Source organism: Monocercomonoides exilis (assembly GCF_001643675.1).
Source record: "Monocercomonoides exilis strain PA203 chromosome Unknown scaffold11-1913109, whole genome shotgun sequence".
Lineage (NCBI taxonomy): Eukaryota > Preaxostyla > Oxymonadida > Polymastigidae > Monocercomonoides > Monocercomonoides exilis.
The window spans coordinates 1217395-1241819 of NW_027150556.1; the positions used below are offsets into that span (position 1 = coordinate 1217395).

At 41.7% G+C, this 24425-nt stretch overlaps 6 protein-coding genes across 6 annotated transcripts; 4 read left to right on the forward strand and 2 right to left on the reverse strand.

Annotated features, from left to right (window-relative positions):
• The first annotated feature begins 1155 nt into the window (after positions 1-1155).
• MONOS_16785 (putative Multicopy suppressor of ras1) lies at positions 1156-2098 on the forward strand. The gene is made up of 4 exons (XM_067869656.1): positions 1156-1262; positions 1325-1419; positions 1482-1623; positions 1677-2098. Exons 1-4 carry the CDS (start codon positions 1166-1168, stop codon positions 2006-2008), a joined length of 666 nt encoding a protein of 221 aa, XP_067731660.1. The 5' UTR covers positions 1156-1165; the 3' UTR covers positions 2009-2098.
• Positions 2099-2142: 44 nt separating this feature from the next.
• Positions 2143-7076, forward strand: MONOS_12954 (putative DDB1- and CUL4-associated factor 7). The gene is made up of 4 exons (XM_067865619.1): positions 2143-2295; positions 2352-2978; positions 3074-6818; positions 6893-7076. The coding sequence occupies exons 1-4, from the start codon at positions 2206-2208 to the stop codon at positions 6988-6990; spliced, it is 4560 nt and encodes a 1519-aa protein (XP_067731661.1). The 5' UTR covers positions 2143-2205; the 3' UTR covers positions 6991-7076.
• Positions 7077-7196: 120 nt separating this feature from the next.
• Positions 7197-11138, forward strand: MONOS_12953 (kinesin 8A; the record flags this gene model as incomplete). The annotated part of the gene is made up of 3 exons (XM_067865618.1): positions 7197-7264; positions 7399-7673; positions 7726-11138. The coding sequence occupies 3 exons, from the start codon at positions 7197-7199 to the stop codon at positions 11136-11138; spliced, it is 3756 nt and encodes a 1251-aa protein (XP_067731662.1).
• A 161-nt stretch (positions 11139-11299) lies between these two features.
• On the reverse strand, positions 11300-13113 carry MONOS_18585 (putative WD40 repeat protein). Its single transcript, XM_067871617.1, has 7 exons — positions 13093-13113; positions 12643-13034; positions 12459-12575; positions 12286-12410; positions 12049-12186; positions 11756-11928; positions 11300-11638 (listed from the first exon to the last, which is right to left on the reverse strand). The coding sequence occupies exons 2-7, from the start codon at positions 13027-13029 to the stop codon at positions 11523-11525; spliced, it is 1056 nt and encodes a 351-aa protein (XP_067731663.1). The 5' UTR covers positions 13030-13034; positions 13093-13113; the 3' UTR covers positions 11300-11522.
• A 177-nt stretch (positions 13114-13290) lies between these two features.
• MONOS_12952 (putative small nuclear ribonucleoprotein component) lies at positions 13291-17385 on the reverse strand (the record flags this gene model as incomplete). The annotated part of the gene is made up of 4 exons (XM_067865617.1): positions 13291-13386; positions 13542-16751; positions 16856-17163; positions 17235-17385. 4 exons carry the CDS (start codon positions 17383-17385, stop codon positions 13291-13293), a joined length of 3765 nt encoding a protein of 1254 aa, XP_067731664.1.
• A 358-nt stretch (positions 17386-17743) lies between these two features.
• Positions 17744-22276, forward strand: MONOS_12951 (putative 3-phosphoinositide-dependent protein kinase 1). The gene is made up of 6 exons (XM_067865616.1): positions 17744-17866; positions 17942-18122; positions 18195-18318; positions 18370-18443; positions 18499-18616; positions 18726-22276. Exons 1-6 carry the CDS (start codon positions 17759-17761, stop codon positions 22081-22083), a joined length of 3963 nt encoding a protein of 1320 aa, XP_067731665.1. The 5' UTR covers positions 17744-17758; the 3' UTR covers positions 22084-22276.
• Positions 22277-24425: the final 2149 nt, after the last annotated feature.

A 24425-nucleotide genomic window follows, 5' to 3' on the forward strand; every position in this document is an offset into this window, starting at 1 on the left:
TTCACAAAATGTTCCAGAAAAATCCTCGTGATTGTGTAAATTTATTCTTTTATTTTCTTTGAACCTCGAATAAGATTTATATGTGTGATTAGATTTGAAATCAGTGTTTTTTTCCAATGTTTTCATTTTTGAAAAGGTTGTTTGTCAGGGGAATATTTTTTTTATCCAAAAGAAAAATTCGTCACAATTGTTTTCAAGTTTAATTTTTCTAATGAGTTCGCAATAAATTTGTTAAGAAATGAAAATAACTAATTTCAGTGTTCGTTTATATATTTACATGCTGAATAAACGAACAGAAGAATATGGGTGATTATTTTTGAAATCATATTTCTTCCATCAAATTTTTCGGTTTAAGAATTCACTTCAAGTGCTGATAAATGAGCACAAAAAAGAAATAATTCCATACAAAAATAACTTTTTCATGAATATTATCTGAAGCATTGTCATTTTAAACAATTGCATTGCATCTAACTCTTTAATGAATAATTCCTCTCATAAGAAATTGAACATTTGAAAAATCGACACTCCGAAAAAAGTTATGATTTCAAAAATAATCACCCATATAGCAGAGAAAAATTGGATTACAAAAAATAAATAAATAAATAAACAAATAAATAAGTAAATATTAAAAAAAAATGAATGAAGCAGAAACTTCATCTTGCGATTAAAAAGATTTCCTTTTTTCTCTTAATAAAAGCTTCTTTTTAACTTTCAGAAAAGTGAAAATAAAAATATATTTGGGTAATAATTTTTGAAATCATATTTTTTCAATCAAAAATTTCGATTCATTAAATGCTCTTGTGAATAAACAAATGAACATTGAAAAGAGAAAAGAATTATTTATTTTATTTCCTCTATGTTTCAGCTCAAAAATTTTTGTTTCTGAAACACTTGTGATGAATTTTTTGCATTTGAATGCAAAATCTCTTCTCAATTTTATATGACTTTAGAAAGATTTACACCCCGAAATAAGTTATGATTTGAAAAAAAAACACCCATTTAGAAAAATTAAAAGTGAGAACTTTTCTCAAAGATAACAAAAAATTGCATGAAAAAAATAACATGCAATGAAAAAAGCAGAAAGGAATTTCTTATTATTAATTATTTGAATTATATATAAATAAACACATTTTTTTTGAGATCTTCACAATCCATATTAAAATTTATGGCAGACGATTCTGAAGAAATAGATGCTGTTCCAGATAGCGAAAAGATCATTGTAATTTTAGACAAGGCATGCTTAGAGGTTGGAAAAACGAAAGGTTTTTCGAGACTTTTTAATTGTAAAAAATGTATATATTCTTAAAACGAAATTATATTATAGATGGAGTCTATAAATTGTTAGATTGCGATCAAACTGCTCTTCTTCGGAAAAATCACTTAAACCCTTCTGAGTATCGTCCAGATATAACGCATATGGTGTGCTTCTCTACTATTAAGCTGTTAATTTAAACACTCAATTTTCTCAAATTTGTTTTAAGTGTCTTCTAACCCTTCTTGATTCTCCTCTAAATAAAACAGGTCATTTAAAAGTATATGTGAGAACATCAAAGAACGTTCTTATTGAATTTAATCCAAAAATTCGACTTCCGAGAACATTCAAGCGTTTTTCAGGTCTTATTGGTATGATCAGTCTTACAGATATTTAAATTTCAATTTATGTTTTTTTAAAATAGTTGAATTATTGCATAAGCATAAAATTAGGGCTGTTGAAACAAAAGAAGTTCTTCTCAAAGTTATTCGCAATCCAGTTGAACAATATTTACCACCAGGCTGCCGTATCATTGGATTATCTGCTACTGCTTCTAAAAAAACAGAAATAAATGAATATATTTCAACAATCCCAAAAGATACGCCAGTTGCTTTTATTGTTGGTGCATTTGCTCATGGACAAATCGATTTAAGTCAATGTACAGAAGAATTGTGCATTTCAGATCATCATTTGAGTGCTGCTGTTGTATGTGGAAAGATTTGCTGCGCAGCTGAACAAAAATTGGAGATATTTTGAGCAAAAAATAAAAAATTACAAAATTTCATTTCGCATTTCTCTCATGTCAAAGATTAATAAATTAAGAATAAAATTCTTTTAAATGAAAAATTTCTTTTTCCAATTTTTTTAAACAAAAAATGATCATTTCCATTAAGTGGAACAATTTCAATTTCTATTTTTTTTTATTTTGTTGTTTTCACTGTGTTTAACGTTCGATGCAAGACAGCGTCATATTTGAGGTCTTGAGTCAAACATTTCGAGGCGATAAGGCTGCGCAAGAACAAGCTAGAAAAGTGATTCGATCTGTTTGCCTTGTTTTTTAAAAAGTAGTTATTTATGTTTAATTACAACTTATAACCAGTGGAGAAAAATGCCAAACTATTTTTCTCATATGCTTAAATTCACTATGGATGAAAGAGTTGTTATTGATATTCGTGTTGCTGCGGCAATTCAGTTTAAAATTAGTGTTAAAAAAATGTGGAAAGAATCTAAAGACAGAACTGATAAACAATTTATTCGCGAAAATATCATTCCTTCTCTTTGTGCTGCACCGCCTTTAGTAGCAAAACAATTGGAACTTATTATTGGTACAATGATAGAATGTGATTTTCCTAAAAAATGGCCAAATATGATTGTGCAAGTAAAACAAGCTCTTGAAGCAAAAGACATAAACTTAAAAATAGCTATATGCCCAGTTATTCTTTCATTATGCAGTTTATATTCATCTGCAATGCCAAAAATTGCAAAACAATTCAATAAAGCTATTCCAGTATTTTATCATCCTCTATTTCTTTCGGCACAGGAGATTCTTTCGCACATAAATTTTGCAGAAACGCAACAGGCGATTATGCTAAAGTATTTTTGCAAAATTACGAGGAATATTAATACATCAAATATCAGACCATACTTTTTAAAGCCAGAAATGATGAGAATAGTGGTGGAAAAAATGGTGCAAATATTCATGTTGCCCATTCCAGAAACGCTATATGTTTGAATGGATTCTTTGTGAAATTATTTTTCAGTTTTAATAAATAAATATTATTTTTTTAAATCATTTTGATTTTCATCAACTGCTTTTCACAGCCTGATAGGGATCAACGCCCGCACCAGCAATGGTGGAAGTGCAAAAAGCAGGCAATAGAGTTTTTATTTTTGTTGTACCAGAATTATAGTCTTCCAAACCCATCTCAACTCGAATACAAAGAATTTTCCATGTTTTGGATGAACAACATCGCGAACAATCTCATCAGCACGATTCTTGCCGAGCTCCACAAAGTGTATGCCGGCAGGAAGATCGCCGGCTCGTTGGCGCTTCCGTCTTCCTCGGACGCAGCATCCGCCTCTACCTCTGCATCTGCATTGGCTGAGGCAGCAGCACCTGAGTTTGTGCCAAGCACCAAGTCAGATGTGTACATGTCCCCAAAAGTGATGTTCTTTGCCATCCAGCTGCTGAGCTTCGGCCTGCTGCACAACGTCACCTACGTCGTGTCGCTCAAGCCCCATCTCCCGCTCCTGCTGAACGAGATCATCCTCCCCAACGCTGGGCTAACCAGCGAGGAAATAGAGCTCTTTGACGAAGAACCCATCGAGTTTATGAACCTTGTCAACTCCGCCTCGTCCAACGTCCACACGCCCCGCACAGCTGCGCTGGAGTTCTTCCGGCGACTCTGCGGGAACCGAAAACAGACAGCGCTTGCAGGGCTGCTCGACATGCTCCAGAAGTACACAGCGAAGGCCTACGAGATTATCACCCAAGCAATCGCAGCTGGCCGTGTACCTCCACAAACACCAACAGATGCCTCTCAGCACCCGACCGCTGCCTCACAGCCGATCTGGAATCCGCTCCAGATCTGCCTCCACCTCCTCTCTGAGGTCAGCACTGTTGTCTTTCTGCCGTCTGAGTCGGCGCTGACTGCTCCAAACCCAGCTGCCCCTCCACAGGCGCAGGCAGCAATGGCTGCACAGCAAATGATCAGCCCCTTCGACTCGATGATCATGCAGCTCATTTCATCCTTCGTGCTCCCGCTCCTGGCTTCCTCGTTCCCGTTCCCCATCCTCCGCAGAGAGGCTGCGCTCTTCGTCGCCTCGTACGCGCCAATGATCTCAGTTTCTCCAGCCGCAACGAGCATCCCTAATTCTCCGGGCGCGTCTTCCTCTCCGCTTATTGTCACACTCATCGGGGCTGCGGTGGCTCTTCTGGACGATCCCTGTGTGCCTGTGTGTGTGGCAGCGTGTGAGTGCATCACAAAGCTACTCTCTTACATCTACGCTGCTGCCCGCCCTCCGAAGCTGCATGCGGACATGGCACCTCTGCCTTCTCCATCGCCTTTGTCAATCCCATCTGTGGTGACAGCATCATCAGGCGAAGGAGCAACAGTCATATCTGCCCAGCTGCTCACGATGGTTGAGTCATTTCTGCCAACCTTGTTTGAGAAGTTGTTCAACAACCTGCAGCGCGCAGGGCAGGCGTCTGACAGAGTGATCGTCTCCATCAACAGAGCGGTGAAAGTGGCTGGGGAGCGCATGGAGCCATATGCCACGACAGTCTTTACGCGCATCACAGAGATGATGAAAGGGCTGCTGGCAGAGCGGTGGGTGATCATCGACCAAGGGCGCGCTATTATTGAGAAAAAGGAGGCGGAGAAGGAGGCAGCAAAGGCAGCAGGTGCGCAAGGGATTGCATTTGGACAAAAGCAGTCTGCGAGTGGAGCGAGTGGTGCAATCGACGAGGATGACGACGACGACATAGAAGGCAAGCGGGACTCCGACAAGAAGATTCTGAAGGCGATGTTTGGTGACTCAGACGACGAAGGCGTACGGCAGCTGCACAACAGCGAGCTGACGACGCTGTGCGGGGCGCTGTACAACATCCTCCACTTCACACGTGCAATGCGAGTACGGTCGACCGACCAGACAGCGCCGCTGCTGTTCACGCAGTTCGAGCCAGTCATCTCAGAGTTTCTGGTCAAAGGGCTGGAGCACAGGGACGTGGAGTTCATAGACATGTATGTCGCATGCTACCAGATTGTGTGCCTGGTGCTGCTCGACTTCACTCCGGACAAGTCGTCTGCAGCGGCGTCTGGGATGTCATCCACAGGAGGATCGGGAGGAGGAGGAGCAGGAGGAGCAGGCAGTTCTCCAATGGGCGCTGCGGGAAGCGGAGTAACAGCCACAATGGCAACTGCATTCACCAGACTCTGCCAGTGGATGGAGGTCAACGACGACATGATCTCGATGCTGATCCCGACGATCCAGGCATTTGCGCAGAACAACATCGAAGTGATATTCAACACACCAGACATTTCCAACCCGCTCTTCAATTCCATTCGGAACTCATTTGGGTTTGGCTCGTTGAATGACGATGCGTCTGATCAGAGCTCTCCGTTTGCGCCTGCGACGTCGGTTGTGCTTGGCGGCACTCCTCTTTCTGCACAGGGCACAGGGGCATCTGGTATGACAGGGGTAAGCGGGAGTGGCACGGGTGATAATGGCGATGGCAATGGTGATGATGATGACGATGATGATGAAAATCATCTGGACAGCGCTATTCTGAGCAGCGTGCGGCTGCTGAAGTTCCTCCTCATTCGATGCGGAATCAAAAGGCTGAACCTTTCTGTGAGCGCAGAGACTGCCTCGTCTGCTGTTGCTTCCACAGGCGCATCTCTTTCCACCTCTCCGTTTTATGCCGGAATCATCCAGTCGCCTGCACTTGTCTCATCTCTTCTGGCGATGCTGTGGAAGAGGTACGATGAGTGCACGATGCCTATCATCAAGTCCCGTGTGGCTCATTCGATCCTTCTTCTTTTCTTCGCAGCGCCGCTGCATGCTTTTGGGGCGATTCGGAAGCAGACGATGGACACACAAGCTGCAATCCATTCTGTTCAGATGCCGCAGATGGCGATAACTTCTGCGAATGATTCAGACGCCGAGAGGAAAGCAAAGGTGCAGAAGAAGAAACTGCGGAAAGCGCAAAAGGCGGCTGTGGAGAAGCTGAAGCTGCCGTCCATCCCGACGATTGCTGAGCTTGTGGACTGGATTGAGAACGAGAGGGATGAATACACGAACTCAATTATGGACATGCAGGTGTCGCTTTATTCGCTTCTTTCGCTTCTTTCTATTCCGATTGAGTGGTATCCAGAGGAGTATGGCATAAGAGAACAGGCTGTGCATTCACTTTTGCCAAAACTGTACCAATCCGTAGCGACAATAAAGACAGAGCTTGAGAAAGAAATCGTTGAAGAACAAAAAGAGAAAGCAGAAAAAGCGAATTCGAAGAACAAGTTGGATGTTTTTGATGGAGGGATCACAAGTGGATCGAAGAGCTGGACAGAAGGAATGTTAAGGATGCTGAACGACGACCAGACAGCGTTTGAAGGGGATTATGAAGAGGATATTGACGATACGTCTGTGGCGAAGGTGCTGATGAGGCTGAACAAGAAAGTTGGAGGAGGAGGAGAAGGAGGAGAAGGAGGGGAAGGAGGGGCTGAAGATGAAGATGAAGATGATGATATGGATGCGTATCTGCTGAACGAGATGATACAAATAGACGAATCGCACCCGCCCCAAGTGCTTGACTCAGACTTTGAGAAGAAAGGCAAAGGAGAAGAGGGAGATGAAGATGATGACTCATCAGATGATGATGATGATGACGATGACGATGATATGGATGAATTGGACAATATACTTGCAGCTGAGCTGGATGATGAGGAGGCTGTGGATCACGATGCTATTATTATTGACCAGCTGAAATTTGAAGATGAAGATTTCTTGGACACATATCCCTTGAAAGGAATGAGCATCACGGCTGTGGCAAGCGAGTCTGTTAAATGTATGCTTAATAATTTTTTTTAAAAAATCAATTAAAGATATTTCATTTTATTTTTATTTCTGTATTTTTTTTAGATTTTTCACTCATGGATAAAGAAGGAACATTCAACAAAATCATAATTCAGTTGATGCCTTTTACGCAACAAGCAATAAAGTCACTAATTGGTGCATGAAAATAAAATAATCATAATATAAAATTCACTTCGATCTCATCTCACTAAAAAAATAAATTAATAAATATAAAGTATTAACTAGGATATAATTCAAAGCTAATAACAAAAACCCACTTGTTATTATGCAGTATTTTTGGAAAATTTATTTTTTTTGGAAGCCATAATTATTGTAAAGTTGATTGATTTTTTTCAAAAATTTGTTTGTCATGCATCAACAAAAGCTCCCTGACGATGGACTTTTGGAAAAATCATCAAACATTACTGTTTGTGTAAGGTTTGTTGAGCTTTAAACTTTCTTCGACAATAACAAATCTTCTTATTGCGTATTTTTTATAATTTCCACATTTTTTGAAATTTACATGAAAACAATTTGCAACAATTAATTTTTCGAAATTAAAATTATGCTAGAATTCGTCCAGAAACTACTTTGGAACGAGAAAAATTTCGTAGTGTTGTAAGAACACTTGAACCAAATATTGTTATTTTCGACCCAGAAGACAATTCTCGAACGGAAATAAAAGGGGTTCCTGTTTTGAGGCGTACACGAGAAATGCGCTATGCGTTTGATAGAGTTTATGATGAAGGCGCATTTCAACAAGAAGTTTACGAAGGATCTGCAAAACAATTAATTCCTTCTCTTCTTGATGGATTCAACTGTTCAGTGTTTGCTTATGGAGCAACAGGTTTGTTTTTAATCATCATTGTTATATTTTGATAATTATTTTTATAATTTAGGAGCGGGTAAAACCTATACAATGCTTGGCTCTGAAGATAATCCTGGAATCATGTTTCGAATGATGCAAGACCTGTTCTCTACGTTCAAGCGAAATGAGTTAGATAAGCAGTACAGATTATCGTTATCATACATAGAAGTTTACAACGAAGTTATTCGGGATTTACTAGCAATTCCTTCTCAAAATTCCCGTTCTCAGCAAGGTAATGCTTCTCATCCTGTTTCTATTCGAGGACCCAGTGGATCTCAGTTCGGGAGGAAAAGCAAGTTCATAACGCGAAGCGTTGGATTGGATTTGAGAGAGGATCCCAAAGGAGGAGTTAGCGTATCTGGAGTCACCATTCACCATCCATGCTCTCCTGATGAAGTGATGAGTCTACTTAAATTGGGAAGCGCAAATCGAGCAGCAGCAGCCACAAATGCCAATGTCGTGTCTTCGAGGTCTCATGCTGTGCTCCAAGTTGTTGTCGAGTCAACAGACCGAACAGCCAGCGTGAAAGGGCGTGTTCAGACAGGGAAGCTCTCGCTGATTGACCTTGCTGGCTCTGAGAGAGCGGCTGCGACGCAGAACAGAGGGGCACGAATGACTGAAGGAGCAAACATTAACAAGTCACTTTTGGCGCTTGGGAACTGCATCAATGCGCTGAGTGAAGGGAAAAAGGGGGTGCATGTGCCGTTTCGAGACAGCAAGCTTACGAGATTGCTGAAAGATTCACTTGGAGGCAACTCGAAAACTGTGATGATTGCGAATATATCACCTTCTACGCTTTCATATGAAGACACACACAACACATTAAAGTATGCAAACAGAGCAAAGAACATCAAAGTGAAAGCGAAACGGAATTCTCGCTCAGTTGAACAGCACATTTCACAGTTCACAAATATAATCGACTCACTCAGACAAGAAGTGGCAATACTCAAATCAAAATTGCATACAGCCCTCGAAAAGAACATTGTTTCAGAAGCCGAAGAAGAAGACATTGCATCGTCAATAGCTGTTCGAAAGGAGATACAAAATGTGAGTCGAGCCAGACTTGCACTTTTGAAGGAGATTCTTGCATTGAAGCAAACAGAAATAGAAAGCAAGCACATCCTTGCACAGAAACGGACGGATCTTGCGTGTTGGAACTTTCAACATCCTGAAGGAGCCAGACAGCAAAACGATACAGATTCATTAACTTCGAATTCTGAGCAAAGAGATAACACAAAGGATAACGAAGGTGCATCAAATGCATCGAATTCTTTACCATCATCAACGCCAATTTCGATCAGAGGCATATTTCGCGAGATCCGCGCACTGGAGAAAGCAGCCTGCTCAGCTCGAGAGAAAAGGCACGCCATAACAGAAGAATACAGCGCCCTCTGCAAGAAATCGAGCAAACTGAGTGCATCTATTCCTGAAAGAGTCACATCTGAAGAACGCAGACAGTCGCTTCAGACTTTGATGCGGCTAAGAGAAGCTGACTTAAGAATGCTTGAGAGAGAATATCAGATCAAGAAGAAGTCGTATCACATTTCCGCACTCAAAGAAGGAGTTCGTCAGCTTCTGCAGATTGTGCAGCAGACAGAACAGACGATGAAGGCGCTGAAAGGAGGCATCGAAGAGGCAGGAAATAGCGATGAATATCTCAATGCAGAATACAATGCGGGGCTCAGAATGGCACATACATCACAGACAGAATTCTATCGTTATTTGGAAACGATCAGCCTTCGCGAAGAAGAAGAGGAAGAGGAAGAAGAAAATGGTAGTGATAATTCAGATGGTAAATTGTATACGCAGGCACTTCTTCAAGCAGAACACGACTTTTCTGATCAAACTTCACAAATGAAAGCCAGCTATTCAGAGGATGAGAACGGAAAAGGGGCAGTACGGCCTTTCACTTCGCCTGGACGAGCTACGGTGCATTTTCTAATGACAAGTCCCGCAAAGCTTCAGATCAACAAGCCGTTGAGTCCAAATACACTTCATAATCAAATGTCAGCTGTAGCTTCTCCGAGCAGACTGATGCAAGCGCAAATATCTCCGATGAAACTGCCAAACAAACGAGGAAGAGATGCTGTTGATGGTCTGGATGACAAGCAAATGCTGATGGAAGTTTCGAATTCCGCTTCGGCTTTGGCAGATGAAAATCAGAACAATTATGACAGCAGCAACAACAGCAGCAGTTCTCAGCATTCTTTTACAACACCTGTCAAACGAGTTCATTCACAAGACATGCAGCAAAAGCCTCAGCAACTCACAAAACCAGTTTCACCATCAAGCAAAAAACAGACTGTTTCGCCCGTTGTGAGTGCGCCAAATCAGGCAGCATCTGCTCAAAATGCCCAAATACGCACTCATTCCACTTATTCTGCATTCACGTCGTCAACTTTCACTCCGCCTCGAAAGCTGATTGAAACGACTTCTCTGCTGAACCCTCAAACTCCACAAACAAGAACACCAAAAGGTTCATCTGCGTTTATCCGCCCTTCGACTCTTCTTGCAACACAATCACCATCTGTAAAGCTTCCATCTTCATCTTCTGCTTCGGCTTCTTCAAATAATATGGCTCAATCTGGTTCTGAAAGCAATAATGGTTCAATTGCGAAAAGTTTAGAGCTTAACAGCAATCATAATAAAGACAGTGCAGAAAATGAAGCATCCTTTGCTGTTGAGTGCGAGGAGAACGACACAACAATTCCAGGTTTGGACGAAGACACGTCAACACAAGCAAAAGGGAAACATCCTGAAAGCTCGATGTTTCCTTCTTTGCCAATCACCCCTCCACTTCCAGCTATCCCCAGAATCTTGTCTCAAGTACCATCTTCTGAAGGAGATTCGAATCAACCAAGCAGCTCTTCTCTTCCTGTGTCTCCTGATAATCACAAGGGAACATCTTCAAAGAAACAGCCAGATGTGTTCACACGGCTTCAGACTATGTCCACAGTGTCGTGGGATCTGAAGAAGGAAAGGCCACACACTCAATCTTCTCATTCAACGAACTCATCAGCGAATGGCAAGAATGGACATTCAAAACCTTTCGTTTCGACTGTAGGCTCGTCTTTCTCGTCGACTCTTCCACCAACTGTGTCGCCAGCTGCAGCCCGTTTTCAGTCCTTCACAGCAAAAGACAAGCAGAAGCTGAGGGTGAGAATATGCGAGACTCCAATTGTACCACAAGCGCTGCATTCAATCACCTCACAGCTTGAACTTTATCAGAACAACCCACAGCAGACTGTCTCTCTTTCACAATCCACTTCACAGAATTCATCATCATCACCTTCTTCTACTTCGTCTTCTTCTTCAAGTCAATCACAGCAACATCAGATTCCTGGCTATCTTCAACCGACAATCTCTTCGATGATTCGCAATCAATCCACTTCATCATCATCAGGGCACTCTCACGTCAGCCCTTTCCCACTTCGCGATTATTAATTTTATTTTTATTTATTTTTATTGTTTTCGGGCAATGGACTTTGTTAATAAAAAAGCTGTTCGTTTCTTATTTATTCGCTTTTCTTCTGCCTTTTCAGAAAATAACTTTTGAATAGGTTTTGTATATGGACACAAATGTGATGCATAAAAGGAGCGAAAGACAAAAAAGAGCATAACAGCTTTTATTGGAGAATAGGTTAACAAATGGAATTCAATGCGAAGTGGAAGAAGATTCAGATGAAAGAAGATTGAAATGGTTCATAAAAAATAAGAGAGGAAGAAAAGCACCTTTCGCTCGATAACAATAGCAATAATAAACACAAACAAACAACGAACACAGAAAATACGCGAGTAACTTGTATGAGAATGCATACGAGAACAGATTTAGAGACGAAGAATTTGGAGTAAATTGTCCATGGAGACAGACAGCCAAGAGGAGTGTTGTTGAGACCAGCTGACGCAGTTGATAGGGCGGTGTGCATCATAAGACAAATACGGATCTGAATTAGAAATAAAGAGAAAAAAGTTGTTATTTATTGGGGCAGAAATATTTATGAATAAGAATTCATATGCAATAAACTCAAATTTCAGTGAAAAAACAGAGCAGGTGAACATACCTTTGATCTCTCTTTGTTTTTCTTTCTCCTTTTTGTCTGGCCTGATGTCCCAAATAAACGTGTGTTGATCTTCGCTTCCTGTTGCAATGAAGTGTTGCGAAGAAGGCGACCAGTCCATCGATGTGGTGGCGTGTGCGTGCCCTTTCAGCTGCAGCAGAGGAAGAGAAGGTTGACTGAATTGCAAAATGCCAAGTGTTAGAAAAAGTTGTGTGATAAGTTATTTGGGTTAATTTTTTTTGGAGTTGAAAAATGAATATAAATCAAAAATAATAATAAAATTCTCAAATGCAAACCGAATATCAAGAATAATAACAGTTGGATCGTCCATAATCAATGTTGCCAAGTAGTTTGGTTCAACATGACTCCACTTCACCCTCAAAAGAGGTGTGTACTTCGGTGATTCGTAGATGATAGTGGAGTGCTCAAGATTTCTGAAAAAAGAAAGATAAAATTAAATATTTCATTTGCAGTATATTCAAATTAGAAAATATATATAATAAAAGCTTACTCTACCAACGAAAAAAGCAAACCTTAAATCAAACAGACGAACAGATCCATCAGCACCAACAGTTGTGAAGACATGCTGCCCTGTTGTAAATGCAATGTCAAACACTTCTTTGTCATGTGCAATAAGTTGAGCTGTTGCTCGTTCATTCTAGATATACAACATAAAGAAGATAAAATAAATAACAGGTCTTCAAACTTGTATATCCCAAATCGTGCATGTTGTGTCAACGCTTGATGTTCCAATGATGTTTGGCTCAGTGAAGTTCCAATCAAATGAAGTGAGTGGGGCATGATAATCGCTTCCAAGAGTTTGCTAAGATATTATTAAATATTTTTATCATCAACTTCATATCAAATCAAATTGAATAGATAAAGCATACGCTGTTCAAACACGACCTAAGTTCAATTCCATTACTTTTCATTTCATAGATACGAAGATAATCCCCAGTGCACGCAAAGAAATCCGGCTTATCAGAATTAGCATATGGCATCCACATAACTTTTGTTGGTGGAAACCCATGCTCGATTGAAGCAACGTGTTTTAATGATCTTGACGCTTCATCAAGCTGGATTACAGATAGGGAATTAACAGCCTTTTCGCTAAACGTACTGAATACGAGGCGATATGGATATTCCTTTCTAGTACTCCAATCTAATGAGAAAATCGGTAATTTCGCTTCATAAGTGTAAATTTGTTTATGTCCATGCTCTTCTGTTGCTTTTTGCTGTGTTGCTGCCTCTTCAGCTGGGCGCTCAATGTCCATCATATTTTCTTTCGTAATAAAATTATTATAAAACACATTTAACCAGAAAAATAACAAAAAGCAAACACTAATTTGTTATTGAATGATATTAAAGGATTTGATCAAATGTGAAAAAATGATTTTTTCGAATTAAAATGAAGCCTAAACATTTGTATGAAATGTTTTCACAATTTTATTTACATAAATACGTGAGGTGATTTTTGAAACATTTGAAGTGAATAATTACAGATCAAAAAAAAAAGACAACGAGTTGATGGTGAGTTTTCAATCAAAACTTGAAGGATCAATTCCCTGCCTCTTCATCTCCTCTTTCATCTCTCCTCCGAAAAACTTTGATGCAATCACAGTCTCAGATAATCCCTAAGTTAATTAAAGCAAAAGAATAAATACATTTAAGAAAGAAAGAAAGAAAGAGAAAAGATAGCAAGAATATTCAGAAATCCAAATTGAAAAATTATAAATAATCCAAAATATAGTTCTAAAAAAAAAATAGTTTTTAAAATTAGAATTCAAACCTTTCTTCTCCTTGTCTTCAGCATCAGCTCTCTCGACAGTGCATCTGGTGGAGAGGGAGTGAATGGGATGATCGTCACCGTCTGATCCATCGGGTCACCCGGTGCAATGTCCCAGTGGTCAAACATCATCTGCACAAACGCCTGCCCTTGTGTATACGCCCTCAAATCCGTCTCAAAGCCAAAGCTGTCCAGCGATGGCACAAAAGCCGTGATTGTCTGCAGCGGCGTCCCCGGCAGAGGGCCTTCCTCAATCACATGCCCCCTCCTCCTCCCCAACACCTTCATCGCTGCCTGCGCGCAATCTGCCGGGCACACAATGCAACACCGCAGCATCGGCTCCATCAGCCGCGGGCTCGCCAGCATCAGCGCCCCCTGGCACGCACACTGGATGGCTGCCATGATCTGCGTGGGCGCTCTGTCGCTGGATTTGGGTGAAATATTCGCTTGCACCAGGCGGAATGACACATTTCGCAGGGGCTCAGAGCAGAGCGGGCCGTCAGAGGCGACAAGGGAGAAGCCACTGACGATGGAGCGCCGGATGGAAGAGAGCGCTTTTGTGTAGTCGTCGTAGGTGCTGTAGTGGTGGATGGGGAGGGTGCTGGTGGAAGAAGAGGAGGAAGAAGAGGATGAAGGGGAAGTAGAGGAGGAAAGATTTGATGTGAGTGAAGAAGAAACAGAGGATGAAGTGAATGAAGAAGAAGAAGAAGATGATGATGATGAAGCAACAGAAGTAAGATAATAAGTGAGCGTATCATTAATAAACAGATTCGGTGCAGACGCATCAATTCCAGATGACCACACACTTTGTGCCTTTCTTTTACCTTTGCCGTCTGCTTCCTCCTCCTCTTCTCCCATCTCAACAATCTTCCTCCCTTCATACTCCTGCTTAATCTCATTCTCCATCGCCTCTGCCACAACTGCAAAGGAGTTCCTTCCATTCCCTGTGACTGCCACACATGGCATCGTCGGCTCATCCCCCACCGTCTCACACAGCGGCACAAACGGATCAGATATTTTCACCTCTGCCTTCGCAAACACCTCCCTCAGATCATACATAGCACAGTCCAAGTACAACTCCCCCGTGCCTGTGAGTGTGATCTCCCCTGTCTCTGATAGCCCTGTCGTCGCCCTGCTCGGTACATGCACATCCAGCACAGGATACGTCTTCCCCAGACACCGCAGCCCTTCCACCAGACGCGGCGTGTCCTTCGGGTGGATCGCTTCCACTGCAATGCGAAGTGATGGCGTGGTGCTGAATTGCAGCTTTCGGAACACATTTGGCGCTGTCCGTAATTTTCCGTCGCGGAACAGCCGTTTGTATAGTTTGGAGAATGGAGAGTGCTCAGTTGATTCTGAAGTTGCTGCTGATTTGTCGTCTTCCACATCCATTCTAATCCCTTTCATATCGTCTGAGTCTTCGCTATCATTGTCGCTTTCATCTTCCTCTTCATCCTCTTCATCTACAATCGCATTTGTAATTGTCGCCCTCTTCGATATCTCCTGATCCACCCCTTCCAGCATCACCCAGTTTCCCGGCCCCATCTCTTCCACCTCCACAAAATACCTCCCTTCCCCCACAATCACCCTCTCCACTGTGCATTCTCCTCTGTCTTCTTCATTTCGCTGTGGATGGAAGTCTTCCCTGAGAACAGCCACTCGCATCCCTTTCTTCACTGTCCCGCTGTGGATGCGCCCAAACGACCGAAAGCGCGTGATGGGGCCTTGCGCCACCAGACCACCTCCGACAGATGAGCTGCCAAACTCAGAGGAAGAAGAAGAAGAGGAGGAGGAGGAGGATAATGATGATGACAAGCTTTGCTCAGCACTCTCTTTCTCTCTCTGCAGCTGCTGTGCGTGTGCCACAAGCGGATCGAGGGTGATAGGGTACATCTTGACAATGTCTATCATCAATGGGCCTTTTGGATCCATCGCTTTCATTGCAGCGGCAAAGGGATCGCTGAATGAGCCTGAATATATTGACTTGATCCGGCTCAGTGGATAAGGAAGATTTTGTGAAGGAGAAGGTGAAGAAGAAGAAGATGATGATGAAATTGAAAGACCAGATAACTCATTAGACAAAGCAGGAGAAGCAGAAGATGAATGTGATGAAGTGTCAGATAAATAATGATTTTTCAGTTTATTTCCTGAAACAACCAGAGGATTTGGTGGCTGCACATGCTGCACAATGGAATCCACAAGTGAAGAAGGATCCCCAAAGAGCCTGGAGAACACCGCTGGCAGAAGCTCGTGTGGCGTCGCGGCTAAAATCTGGTCAGACATTTTGCCCTTTGCAAAATGGGTGGTTGCTATTGAAGGATCAATGTGTGAAGCGATGTCTTCTTCTTCTTCTTCATTCATTTTCCCTCCGTTTATTTTCCCTTTCTTCGAGTTTTCTTTGTTCAGGTTGATGTGCAATGGAGCAAGCACATTCTTCTTGATGTCTTCCCCGGACTCCGCAAGCAGCTGCCCCGTGATTTTGTAGATTGGGTTCAGCACAAACTCGCAAAAAGTCCTTTGAATAGAACGACCTTGCAATGATTTCTTACTCCTCGCAAACCGATTCGCTGCTCTGTCGTAAAACCAGTCGCCCCACAGATGCCTCGCAAACGCCGCAGGATCTACAGACAGCTGGCGCACTTTGCAGTGCACAGCAGCAAAGGACTGCAGGCTGAAAAGATACCCGTGTCGTGTGGAGGCAAATAAAACATTGCCCAGCACAGGCGAAAGAACAGGGCGAGGCGGCTCTTCAGGATTGGCTAAGGATTCTTTCAGTTCCTTTTCTGGTTGTTGTGATGATCTTTCGGTTGATAAGTGAAGTGCTTGTTTGTGTATCATGCTGTTTATCTGCTGGATGACATACCTAATCTTTGCATAGGCATCGTTTGGTGGAAGCTTCAATTCCACTATCAGTCGATCCATTTTTGACAGCACAAGAATTATGTTCAAGCCATTTTGAAGAGCATCTCTTATGATCATTTCAATCTGCATCGGAAATACAATTCCCTCTGCCACATCAACCACAAGAATCACTCCATCACTCACTCTAATGGCAGCTGTTGTCTCGTCATAAAAGTTTGTGTGGCCAGGAGTATCCATTATGTGAAGAAGATATGACTTCATTTGCCCATTTTGGACAACTAAAGAAAGGGGACAACTTTTAACAGAAACTTTTCGTTCATGTTCATCTTTTCGCACTGCAGTGAATTGGGGCTGTTCCATATTTTCAGAATTGTTTTTAATAAAATTATTTTTTGATTATTGTAACAAGATTAACAACATATGAAAGATATAACGCAACAGAAATGCTAATAAACCTTCATTTGCTCTGCGTGCGTAACTTTCATAAAAAGATCCATCAACGAAGTTTTTCCTGAGTGAAGCGGTCCAACAACGCAAACATTTCTAATCATTTCAGGCATTGTCGATAATTCCGCAAGAAATTTCATGCTAAATCTCGTTTCAGGATATTTGCTAGTATCTGTAATGACTAAATCAAAACGTTTAGTATCAACAGGTTTAACAATAGGCTCTTCAATTGGTTGTGCATCTTCATCTTGCACAAGAACCTCTGCACCTGGGTAAATTGACTCTGTAGTTGGAAAGCGAGATTTCTCAACAATTGCTATATAATGTCATCGAGATTTTAAAATGGCAATTTTTATATTGAGACAAAAAATATTTAAATTAATAAACCAGTTTCATGTGAAATGGTCTCTTCTTCAACACTCAATTTATCTTCTTGTTCACTTGGCTCTTGCTCAGATTCACTTACACTTTCTTCACTGTCGCTAAAATCATCGCCTCCAGCGAGTAAATTGCCAAATTCATCAAACGTGGCGTCCATTTCACTTATTAAGGTAATCTAATGATCAATCTATTGAAGCTTGTCTTTTTGTTTAATGACAAATAAATGATAATCGAAAACATGGTTTATATTTTTCGAATGCTTGTTGAGAAGTCAAGACAGTTATTATTATTTATTTTTCTGTTCAATAATTTTCTACATACACAAAATAGTAATCAATTTAAAAGTTTCCATCTTTCTTCTGTGTTGATTTTGTTAGTCTTTTTTAAAGTTCCTTGACATATTAATTATATTTTGTCAATTATTATATGATTTTTTCAAAAATTTGTCCAGTTTGAAAAAAGTTTTCTCAAAATTTTTTTGTTATTTATCATCATCGATCGGTTTATTTTGTTTTATTCTTGCTGTTTGCATGGATGGTGGATATGCAATAGTTCATGATGGGCTGAAAGCAGCAAGAAGGTTTCGAATCGAAGATTTTGCAATTCATGAATGCATCGGAGACGGCTCTTTTTCTCAAGTTTGATTATTGTGTTTTTTCAAAATTCTTTGATTTCCTTTCTCGTTTAACATTCAAATTCACTTTCTATTGAAGGTTTTCAAAGCCACTTATAAGGCTGACGATTCTATTGTTGCTCTTAAAAAACTATCCAAAATTAATCTAATTAAACACAAAATGGAACATACAGTTTATATGGAACGAGATATAATGATGAAATATAAACATCCATTTATCATGAACTTATACGGAAATTTTCAGGATGAGGAGTCCCTCTGTATGCAAAATTTGTTGATATTTATTCAAATATGTCATTGATGTTTTTTGTGACAAATTTCAAATATTTCAGATTTTATTATTGAACTTTGCCTCGTTGACTTATCGAAATTTATTCAAAAGCCTTTACATATTGAGTATGTTCGATTTTATGCAGCTGAAATTGTAGAAGCTGTTGCTCATCTTCATTCAAAAGGGTTTGCAATTTATATTTGTAAGTAATTTTTATGTGAATTTTTTATGCGTAGGGTAATTCATCGCGATCTGAAGCCCGAAAACATATTTATTGGAGCAAATGGACATATCAGAATTGGAGATTTCGGTTTTTACAGAATTAATTAATCATGGATTACTTAACCTTTTTGATTTGTCTTTAGGCTCTGCAACTTGGAAAGCATCTGGAGACAGTAGCGCCGCAAAGTCGAGCAGGCGATTTGTTGGTACTCCACTTTACATCGCACCAGAAATCATTAGAAATGAACAGGCAACAGAACAGTATTTATCTTTATTCTTGTGTAAAAAAAAACTGTTTTTCAAACTTTTGGATTCCTATTTTTTTTATTTTTTGAATCTTCATATTTTTTCACCCACACTATTTGAACAGATCCGATTGGTGGGCTGTGGGTCTGGTCATCTTCTTTCTGCTCACTGGCAGGCCGCTTTTCACGGGTCAGACGCAATTCCTCCTGTTCCAGCACATTGTGAAGGCCGAGTACACATTTCCCCCTGGCTTTGACGAGACTGCAAAGGACCTGCTGTCCAAGCTGATTGTGCTGAACCAGGCAGAGCGGCTGAACGACGGGACCATCATGCGCCACCCCTTCTTCGCTGGGCTGCAGTGGGGTGCTCTTCATCTCACCACTCCTCCCCTCAAAGGCGCGGCATCAGCCATTGCCCACCCCTCCGCGCTCCACCAGACACGCAACGTGCCTCAGACTGCAACACACTCACAGCAGCGCACTCTACACGGGGCAGCAGACAGTCGATCCTCCTGGAGACAAGGCGCCGAGCAGAAGGAGTATCCCCCGCACCAGCCGATGGGCAGAGAGCAGCCAACCAACAGAGCATCCTCAGATGTCCTTGCTGCCAGCTCCCCACCGCCAGCGTCTGGCACCCCCACCCCGTCGGAGAAGCGCGACCCGCTTTCGTACAAGTCCAACTCCAACACAGCATCACAACCATTTGGAGAGGACGAGCAAGGAGCAGCTGGCTCTGCGTCTTCGTCAGCAAATGCCTTTTCTTCCCAGCGCAATCTGGATGGACAGCAGGATCCATCGCCAGCACCAGAGCCTGCTTCAAGCTCGGCATTCGACACAAGTGGAGGAGAAAAAAGCAGCAGCAAATGGGGCGACCGCCGGCAGCTGCGCTCGTCTGTGCGGCGGCGGATCATTTCAGAAGGCTTCTTCCCACAAATCCCGCGGAAGCACCAGGCAGCGTCAGAGGCGCGCTCGCCTTATGCGTCTCCGAACTCGCCTCCGTCTGCTGCGCTGTCTGCGAATATCCCGCGGGCAGTAAGCACCAGCGGCTCCTCTCCGCTGGACGGGAAGCCGCTGCAGTCGATTGCCGAAGTCATCCAAGGCGGTTCTGTCGTGCCCACAGCACGCTCAATGATCCTCCCGAATGTGCGCGATGCTCCCAGTGAAGAGCCTGCCTGTGACACACGCTCAGCTGCTGAGTCTGCCAGCAGTGCTGTGGAGTTTGGCGAGCAGCCGTTCGAGGCAGACAGCAAGGCCTCTCCGCAGACCATCCACCTCAACCCACAGACACAAGTCTCTTTCCACCAGTCCATTGCAAAAGCACACGCAGTTGCCACTCACCCGCACAGCAACCTGTCAGCATCGAGCCCTGGCCCTTCAATCAACCAGATCTCAACTGAGTCTTCTTCTTCTCTGCCTGCCACAGGCGCCACGCCAAACAACATCGGCATTGCTCCTTCCTCTTCTCCAATTGCTTCTTCTTCTTCCTCTTCCTCCTCCCCCTCTTCTGTCCAGTCAAACGGAATCACAGTTCCCCCGCTGTGGTCGAAGTCGATGCAGATCCCAGCCACAGATGCAGGCAGCCATTTATCAACCACTTCCCATTCAGCAAATCTCTCCCAGCCGCTCCCCGCTGCCTCCAACCACCCGCTCATCCCTGCCCTTCAATTTGACACGCTTCCACAGACTGCTCCTGACGAGCCTGTTCTTCCTTCGCTGCTCCCTTCGCCTTCGCTGAAGCTCCTTCCGCAGATCAGCAAGCCGCGCAAAGTGCACCAGATGCACCCGCCGCACGGGCCGAAGCATCTTCTGGGGGAATCTGAAGAGACGAGCTTGAGCCACAGTCTCAGCGACGATGAGAAAAAGCAGTCAGATCAGAAGGAAAAGAACGGGCAGCTGCCTCCCCGCGGAGGCAGTGGAGAGAGCAAGGGGAGGAGAGAAGGGAGAGAAGGGAAAGAGAGGGGAGATAGCGAAGATCTGAAAAAGATAGCAAGTGCAGATATCACAAAGCTTGATGAAAGCGAGGAGCTGAACACGGAGCGTTTCACTGTGAGCAAAGCATCCGGCGAAGAAGAAGACGGGGTGCTGTCTGCCGTGTCTGAAGAAACACTCACTGAAGAACTTGTTTCGACCCCTGTGACGAACGGGCAGCAAGGTGTGTCTTCGCCTGGCGAGCACACTGCTGAAGAGCTCCGTCCGCACCCTTCGCCTTTCTCCCCTCGTCACCCGAATGGTCCACAGCACCCGGCAGAGCACAGCAAGTCACTGGGAGATTTGGATACACGAAGGCTGCAGGCAGTCGAGAGAAACTTCAAAGAGAGAGAGCTGTCTGTAGATGAGGCGGAGCTCCTGCGCCGCTCGTCGCCAACGCGCCATTCGCCGCGGATGATCCAGCCGTCGTCGGAATTCTCTGGCGATGCAGGAGACGAAAGGGGAGATAAACGAGAAGCAGAAGTTGAAGCTGAAGCAGACGCAAATACAGAGGCAGAGGCGGAAGCAGAAGCGCCTCAGTCGCAGTCGTCGCGGAATGAGAGGCGGAGAGGCCACGAGCATCTGTCGGAGGAGCGGAGTCGGTACGAAGGAAGGAGGAGCAGCGAAAGCAACCATTCGAACGGGCAGTCTGACTCGACGTCTGCGGAGCCTGTGGACACTGAAGACGACACAGAGACGGTGACTCTCACAGAGGAAGACCGCGACACACTCAGCGCATCAAAGAAGTATGTGAGCAACTCGCCGCGTGTCTCGAGCAACGAAGCAGGCGATACGAGCGACACCTCCTCTGCCACCACACAAGTGGCTGACCCGTCGCTCATTGCGCGCTCGCTCCCGCCTTCCACTTCGCCATCGCCTGTGTCAGAGAGGAACCAGAATTCACAGACACACAACGCTTATCCGTCCACACTGCAGGCGCTGCCGGCGGGGCTGCTGCCTGTTTCGGGGGCATTTATGCCATACACACACGGAGCGCCTGGAAGCGGGCAATCGCATTCAAGCACAGAAGAAGGAGAAGAGGGAAGCAAGAAGGCAGGAGAAGGAAACGGCGACTCGATGCTGAAGAGCGGAGAAGACCTGACAGCCAGCGGGCGGATGGAAGGGGAAGACGGGGCTGATGGTGCTGAGAGCAAAGAGAGCGGGGAGATCGGAGACGACGAGGATTCGGAATCGACATTGTCGAAATCTGCGTTTTCGATCGACTCGGCGTGGCTTCCGGCGCTTGTCACACCACTTTCACAGCAGACGTCTTCAGCACAGAACAAACCACGCAGTCCATTTCATTTGGCGATTGACGCGTCGCCGCAGCAGATGACGAAGGAGCGGATGAAGGAGCAGCAGAGGAAGCTGAAGAGGCAGAGGAAGCGAATGGAGCAGGTGCAGCGGATTGTCAATGTTGCTCTTCATGTTCCAGACGATGAGCTGGTGCAGAGGATTAATCAGATCCTTTTTCCGTCTTTCTCGTCAAATGAGCAGATGATTTCATCGATTTGAAAAATAGACATGTCAACAATGTTTCATCTATTCTATTTTTTCGCTCACTACATCATGCTTTGCACTTCACAGATTCATTTCTCATTTTTCACTTCAACTTACACTTTTTTTTTTTTTTTTTAATTTTCAAAAAAACTTACAAGTCATTTATGTTTGCTTTAAAGTCTTCAATAACCCTCGATTGCAAAGTCATAAAGAAATTTACATAATGGAATCATTTTTATGTTCATTAAATTTTCATAATTATCTTCCTTTTTAACAAATTACAAATAATCTCGATCGTTTTTAGAAATTCGCTGACAAATTATACATTATGTAAGCTAAAAAGACAGATAATCCACGACCATTTCATCCAACACAATATCTTTCATTTTCATCATTCAACTCTCATCTCAAATATTCTGAAACAATTACAACAATTCAATATTTGGTCAGATCGGTGCTTCCTCAACATCTTTTTTGACTTTCGTTCAGCTTTCATCCTGCTTACAAAAAACTGTGATAAATTTTATATCAATAAAAATCAAAATATTGCGTTGTTGATATTCAATTCATTATAATGTAATATTGACAAAATGCTTCATGAACAATTTATTCTTTGATTAAACTGAATAATTTTTAATGAGCAAAAATCAACAAAGACCATTTCAAATATAATTAATGCGAACATTGTGCAATCAAATGAAGATAATTTGCATTTTCTTTTTATTAATTCGTATTTATCTTCATTGATCAATTCTTTTTTCGATAAATGTTATATTTTTCAAATTGAAAACTCTTTTTCACAACTTTTCACTCAAATGCATATTATCCATAGAGAATTTATACCAACATGTGCAGCTTATGCGAAAATTGGAACCAGATATGCAAAAATAATCAAATCTTTCATTTTCAATTTCAGAATAAACCACAAGAAATTGAACAAACTATCTTTTGAAGTGATATTATTCGAGAAGAAAATAATCATTTAATACATTTTGTCTTCTGAAGTTTAAAAAGAACAACTGAAACATGAAAAAATCGAATCATATCCTATGAATCAAAGTTGACTTTAAAATGTGGAAATAATCAAAAATTAAACGAGCTAGGCAGGACTTGAACCTGCAACCTCCTGATCCGTAGTCAGGTGCTCTATCCAATTGAGCCACTAGCCCTTGTGATGAAAAGGTATTTTGGTTATATGTTTAAAAATTAATATTTTAATTCAAAATTGAATACATTATATGTCTTTTATTCATTTCAATCTTTTTTTTGTATTTGATTTTGCTTATTTTTTCAGAGTTTTAATAAATAATATTCAGTTGAAACTATCTTTGTGAGTTATTCAAACTGGTAATTATATCAGTTAGTGCAGTTAGACACGTCAATTACGTGGTATTTTGGTGCTGTCTGTCAGTTTTTTATGTTGATCTGTCGAAAATTTACGTTGATAAAACATTAAATGATATTTTTTCACACAAACGTTAATATCATCGATGCTTAACCTGCACCCTTGTGCAAAAACCGCTCTTTTGCAACAAAGTTTAATACACATATTTTTGAGATATTTTCCATTGATTTCTTTATGTTCGTTTCAAAAGAATGAAAAGAATATGGCTAATTTTTTTGTAAACTTCCTTTTGATCAAATATCATATTTTGATCAAATTTCTGTTCCCATTCATGAAATTTCTATGTCATGAAAACAAAATATTGACATTGGTATTATTTCCCTTTCAGAAAAGTTACGAAAGTGTGAACAGAAAATTGATGAAAATATGAAATTTTTGTTTAATTAGAAAATTAAACAAAAGGAAGCTTTCAAAAAAATTAGCCATATATGAATGAAATGAAATGACTGTACAAAAAATGCTCTGCCAAAGTTAATATATTGTTAAATATTCATCTTCAAATTAACTTAAAACAGTGTATTTTCCATTGTTGCAAGGACTTAGGATAGTTACACACACACACACACACACACACACACACACACACGCACACAAAAAAAAAAAAAAAAAAAAAAAAAAAAAAAAAAAAAAAAAAAAAAAAAAAAAAAAAGAAAAAAAAAGAAAGAGAGAGAGAAAGAAAGAAAGAAAAGAAAAAAGAAAAAGAAAGAAAGAAAGAAAGAAAGAAAGAAAGAAAGAAAGAAAGAAACGACGTGACTATGAAGAATTAAACTTTTATCGACATTCAATTTCTTTTTAACAAAAAGCTGGCAAAACTGCTCTTTGAATTTGTTTTTCCTTTTGATATTTTCTTCTTTCATCAGAGTCATTTTCTCCATTCGTATCATCGTTGTTTATTTTGTCGATTATCTTTTTCTTTTTCTGATTTATTTCTCTTTTATCTTCATCTGAAGAA

Bases quoted from the DNA above. Each gene is read 5' to 3' on its own strand.
- MONOS_16785 (XM_067869656.1), top strand. From the start codon at position 1,166: ATGGCAGACGATTCTGAAGAAATAGATGCTGTTCCAGATAGCGAAAAG. The intron at 1,420-1,481 runs GTGTGCTTCTCT...ATTTGTTTTAAG, and splicing joins GTCCAGATATAACGCATATG to TGTCTTCTAACCCTTCTTGA. The intron at 1,624-1,676 runs GTATGATCAGTC...TTTTTAAAATAG, and splicing joins GCGTTTTTCAGGTCTTATTG to TTGAATTATTGCATAAGCAT.
- MONOS_12954 (XM_067865619.1), top strand. From the start codon at position 2,206: ATGCAAGACAGCGTCATATTTGAGGTCTTGAGTCAAACATTTCGAGGC. The intron at 2,979-3,073 runs GTTTGAATGGAT...TGCTTTTCACAG, and splicing joins CCATTCCAGAAACGCTATAT to CCTGATAGGGATCAACGCCC. The intron at 6,819-6,892 runs GTATGCTTAATA...TATTTTTTTTAG, and splicing joins GGCAAGCGAGTCTGTTAAAT to ATTTTTCACTCATGGATAAA.
- MONOS_18585 (XM_067871617.1), bottom strand. From the start codon at position 13,029: ATGATGGACATTGAGCGCCCAGCTGAAGAGGCAGCAACACAGCAAAAA. The intron at 12,187-12,285 runs GTTTGCTTTTTT...TTCTTTTTTCAG, and splicing joins GTTCGTCTGTTTGATTTAAG to AAATCTTGAGCACTCCACTA. The intron at 11,929-12,048 runs GTTTGCATTTGA...TTTGCAATTCAG, and splicing joins GTTATTATTCTTGATATTCG to TCAACCTTCTCTTCCTCTGC.
- MONOS_12951 (XM_067865616.1), top strand. From the start codon at position 17,759: ATGGATGGTGGATATGCAATAGTTCATGATGGGCTGAAAGCAGCAAGA. The intron at 18,123-18,194 runs GTATGCAAAATT...CAAATATTTCAG, and splicing joins TCAGGATGAGGAGTCCCTCT to ATTTTATTATTGAACTTTGC. The intron at 18,319-18,369 runs GTTTGCAATTTA...TTTTATGCGTAG, and splicing joins GCTCATCTTCATTCAAAAGG to GGTAATTCATCGCGATCTGA.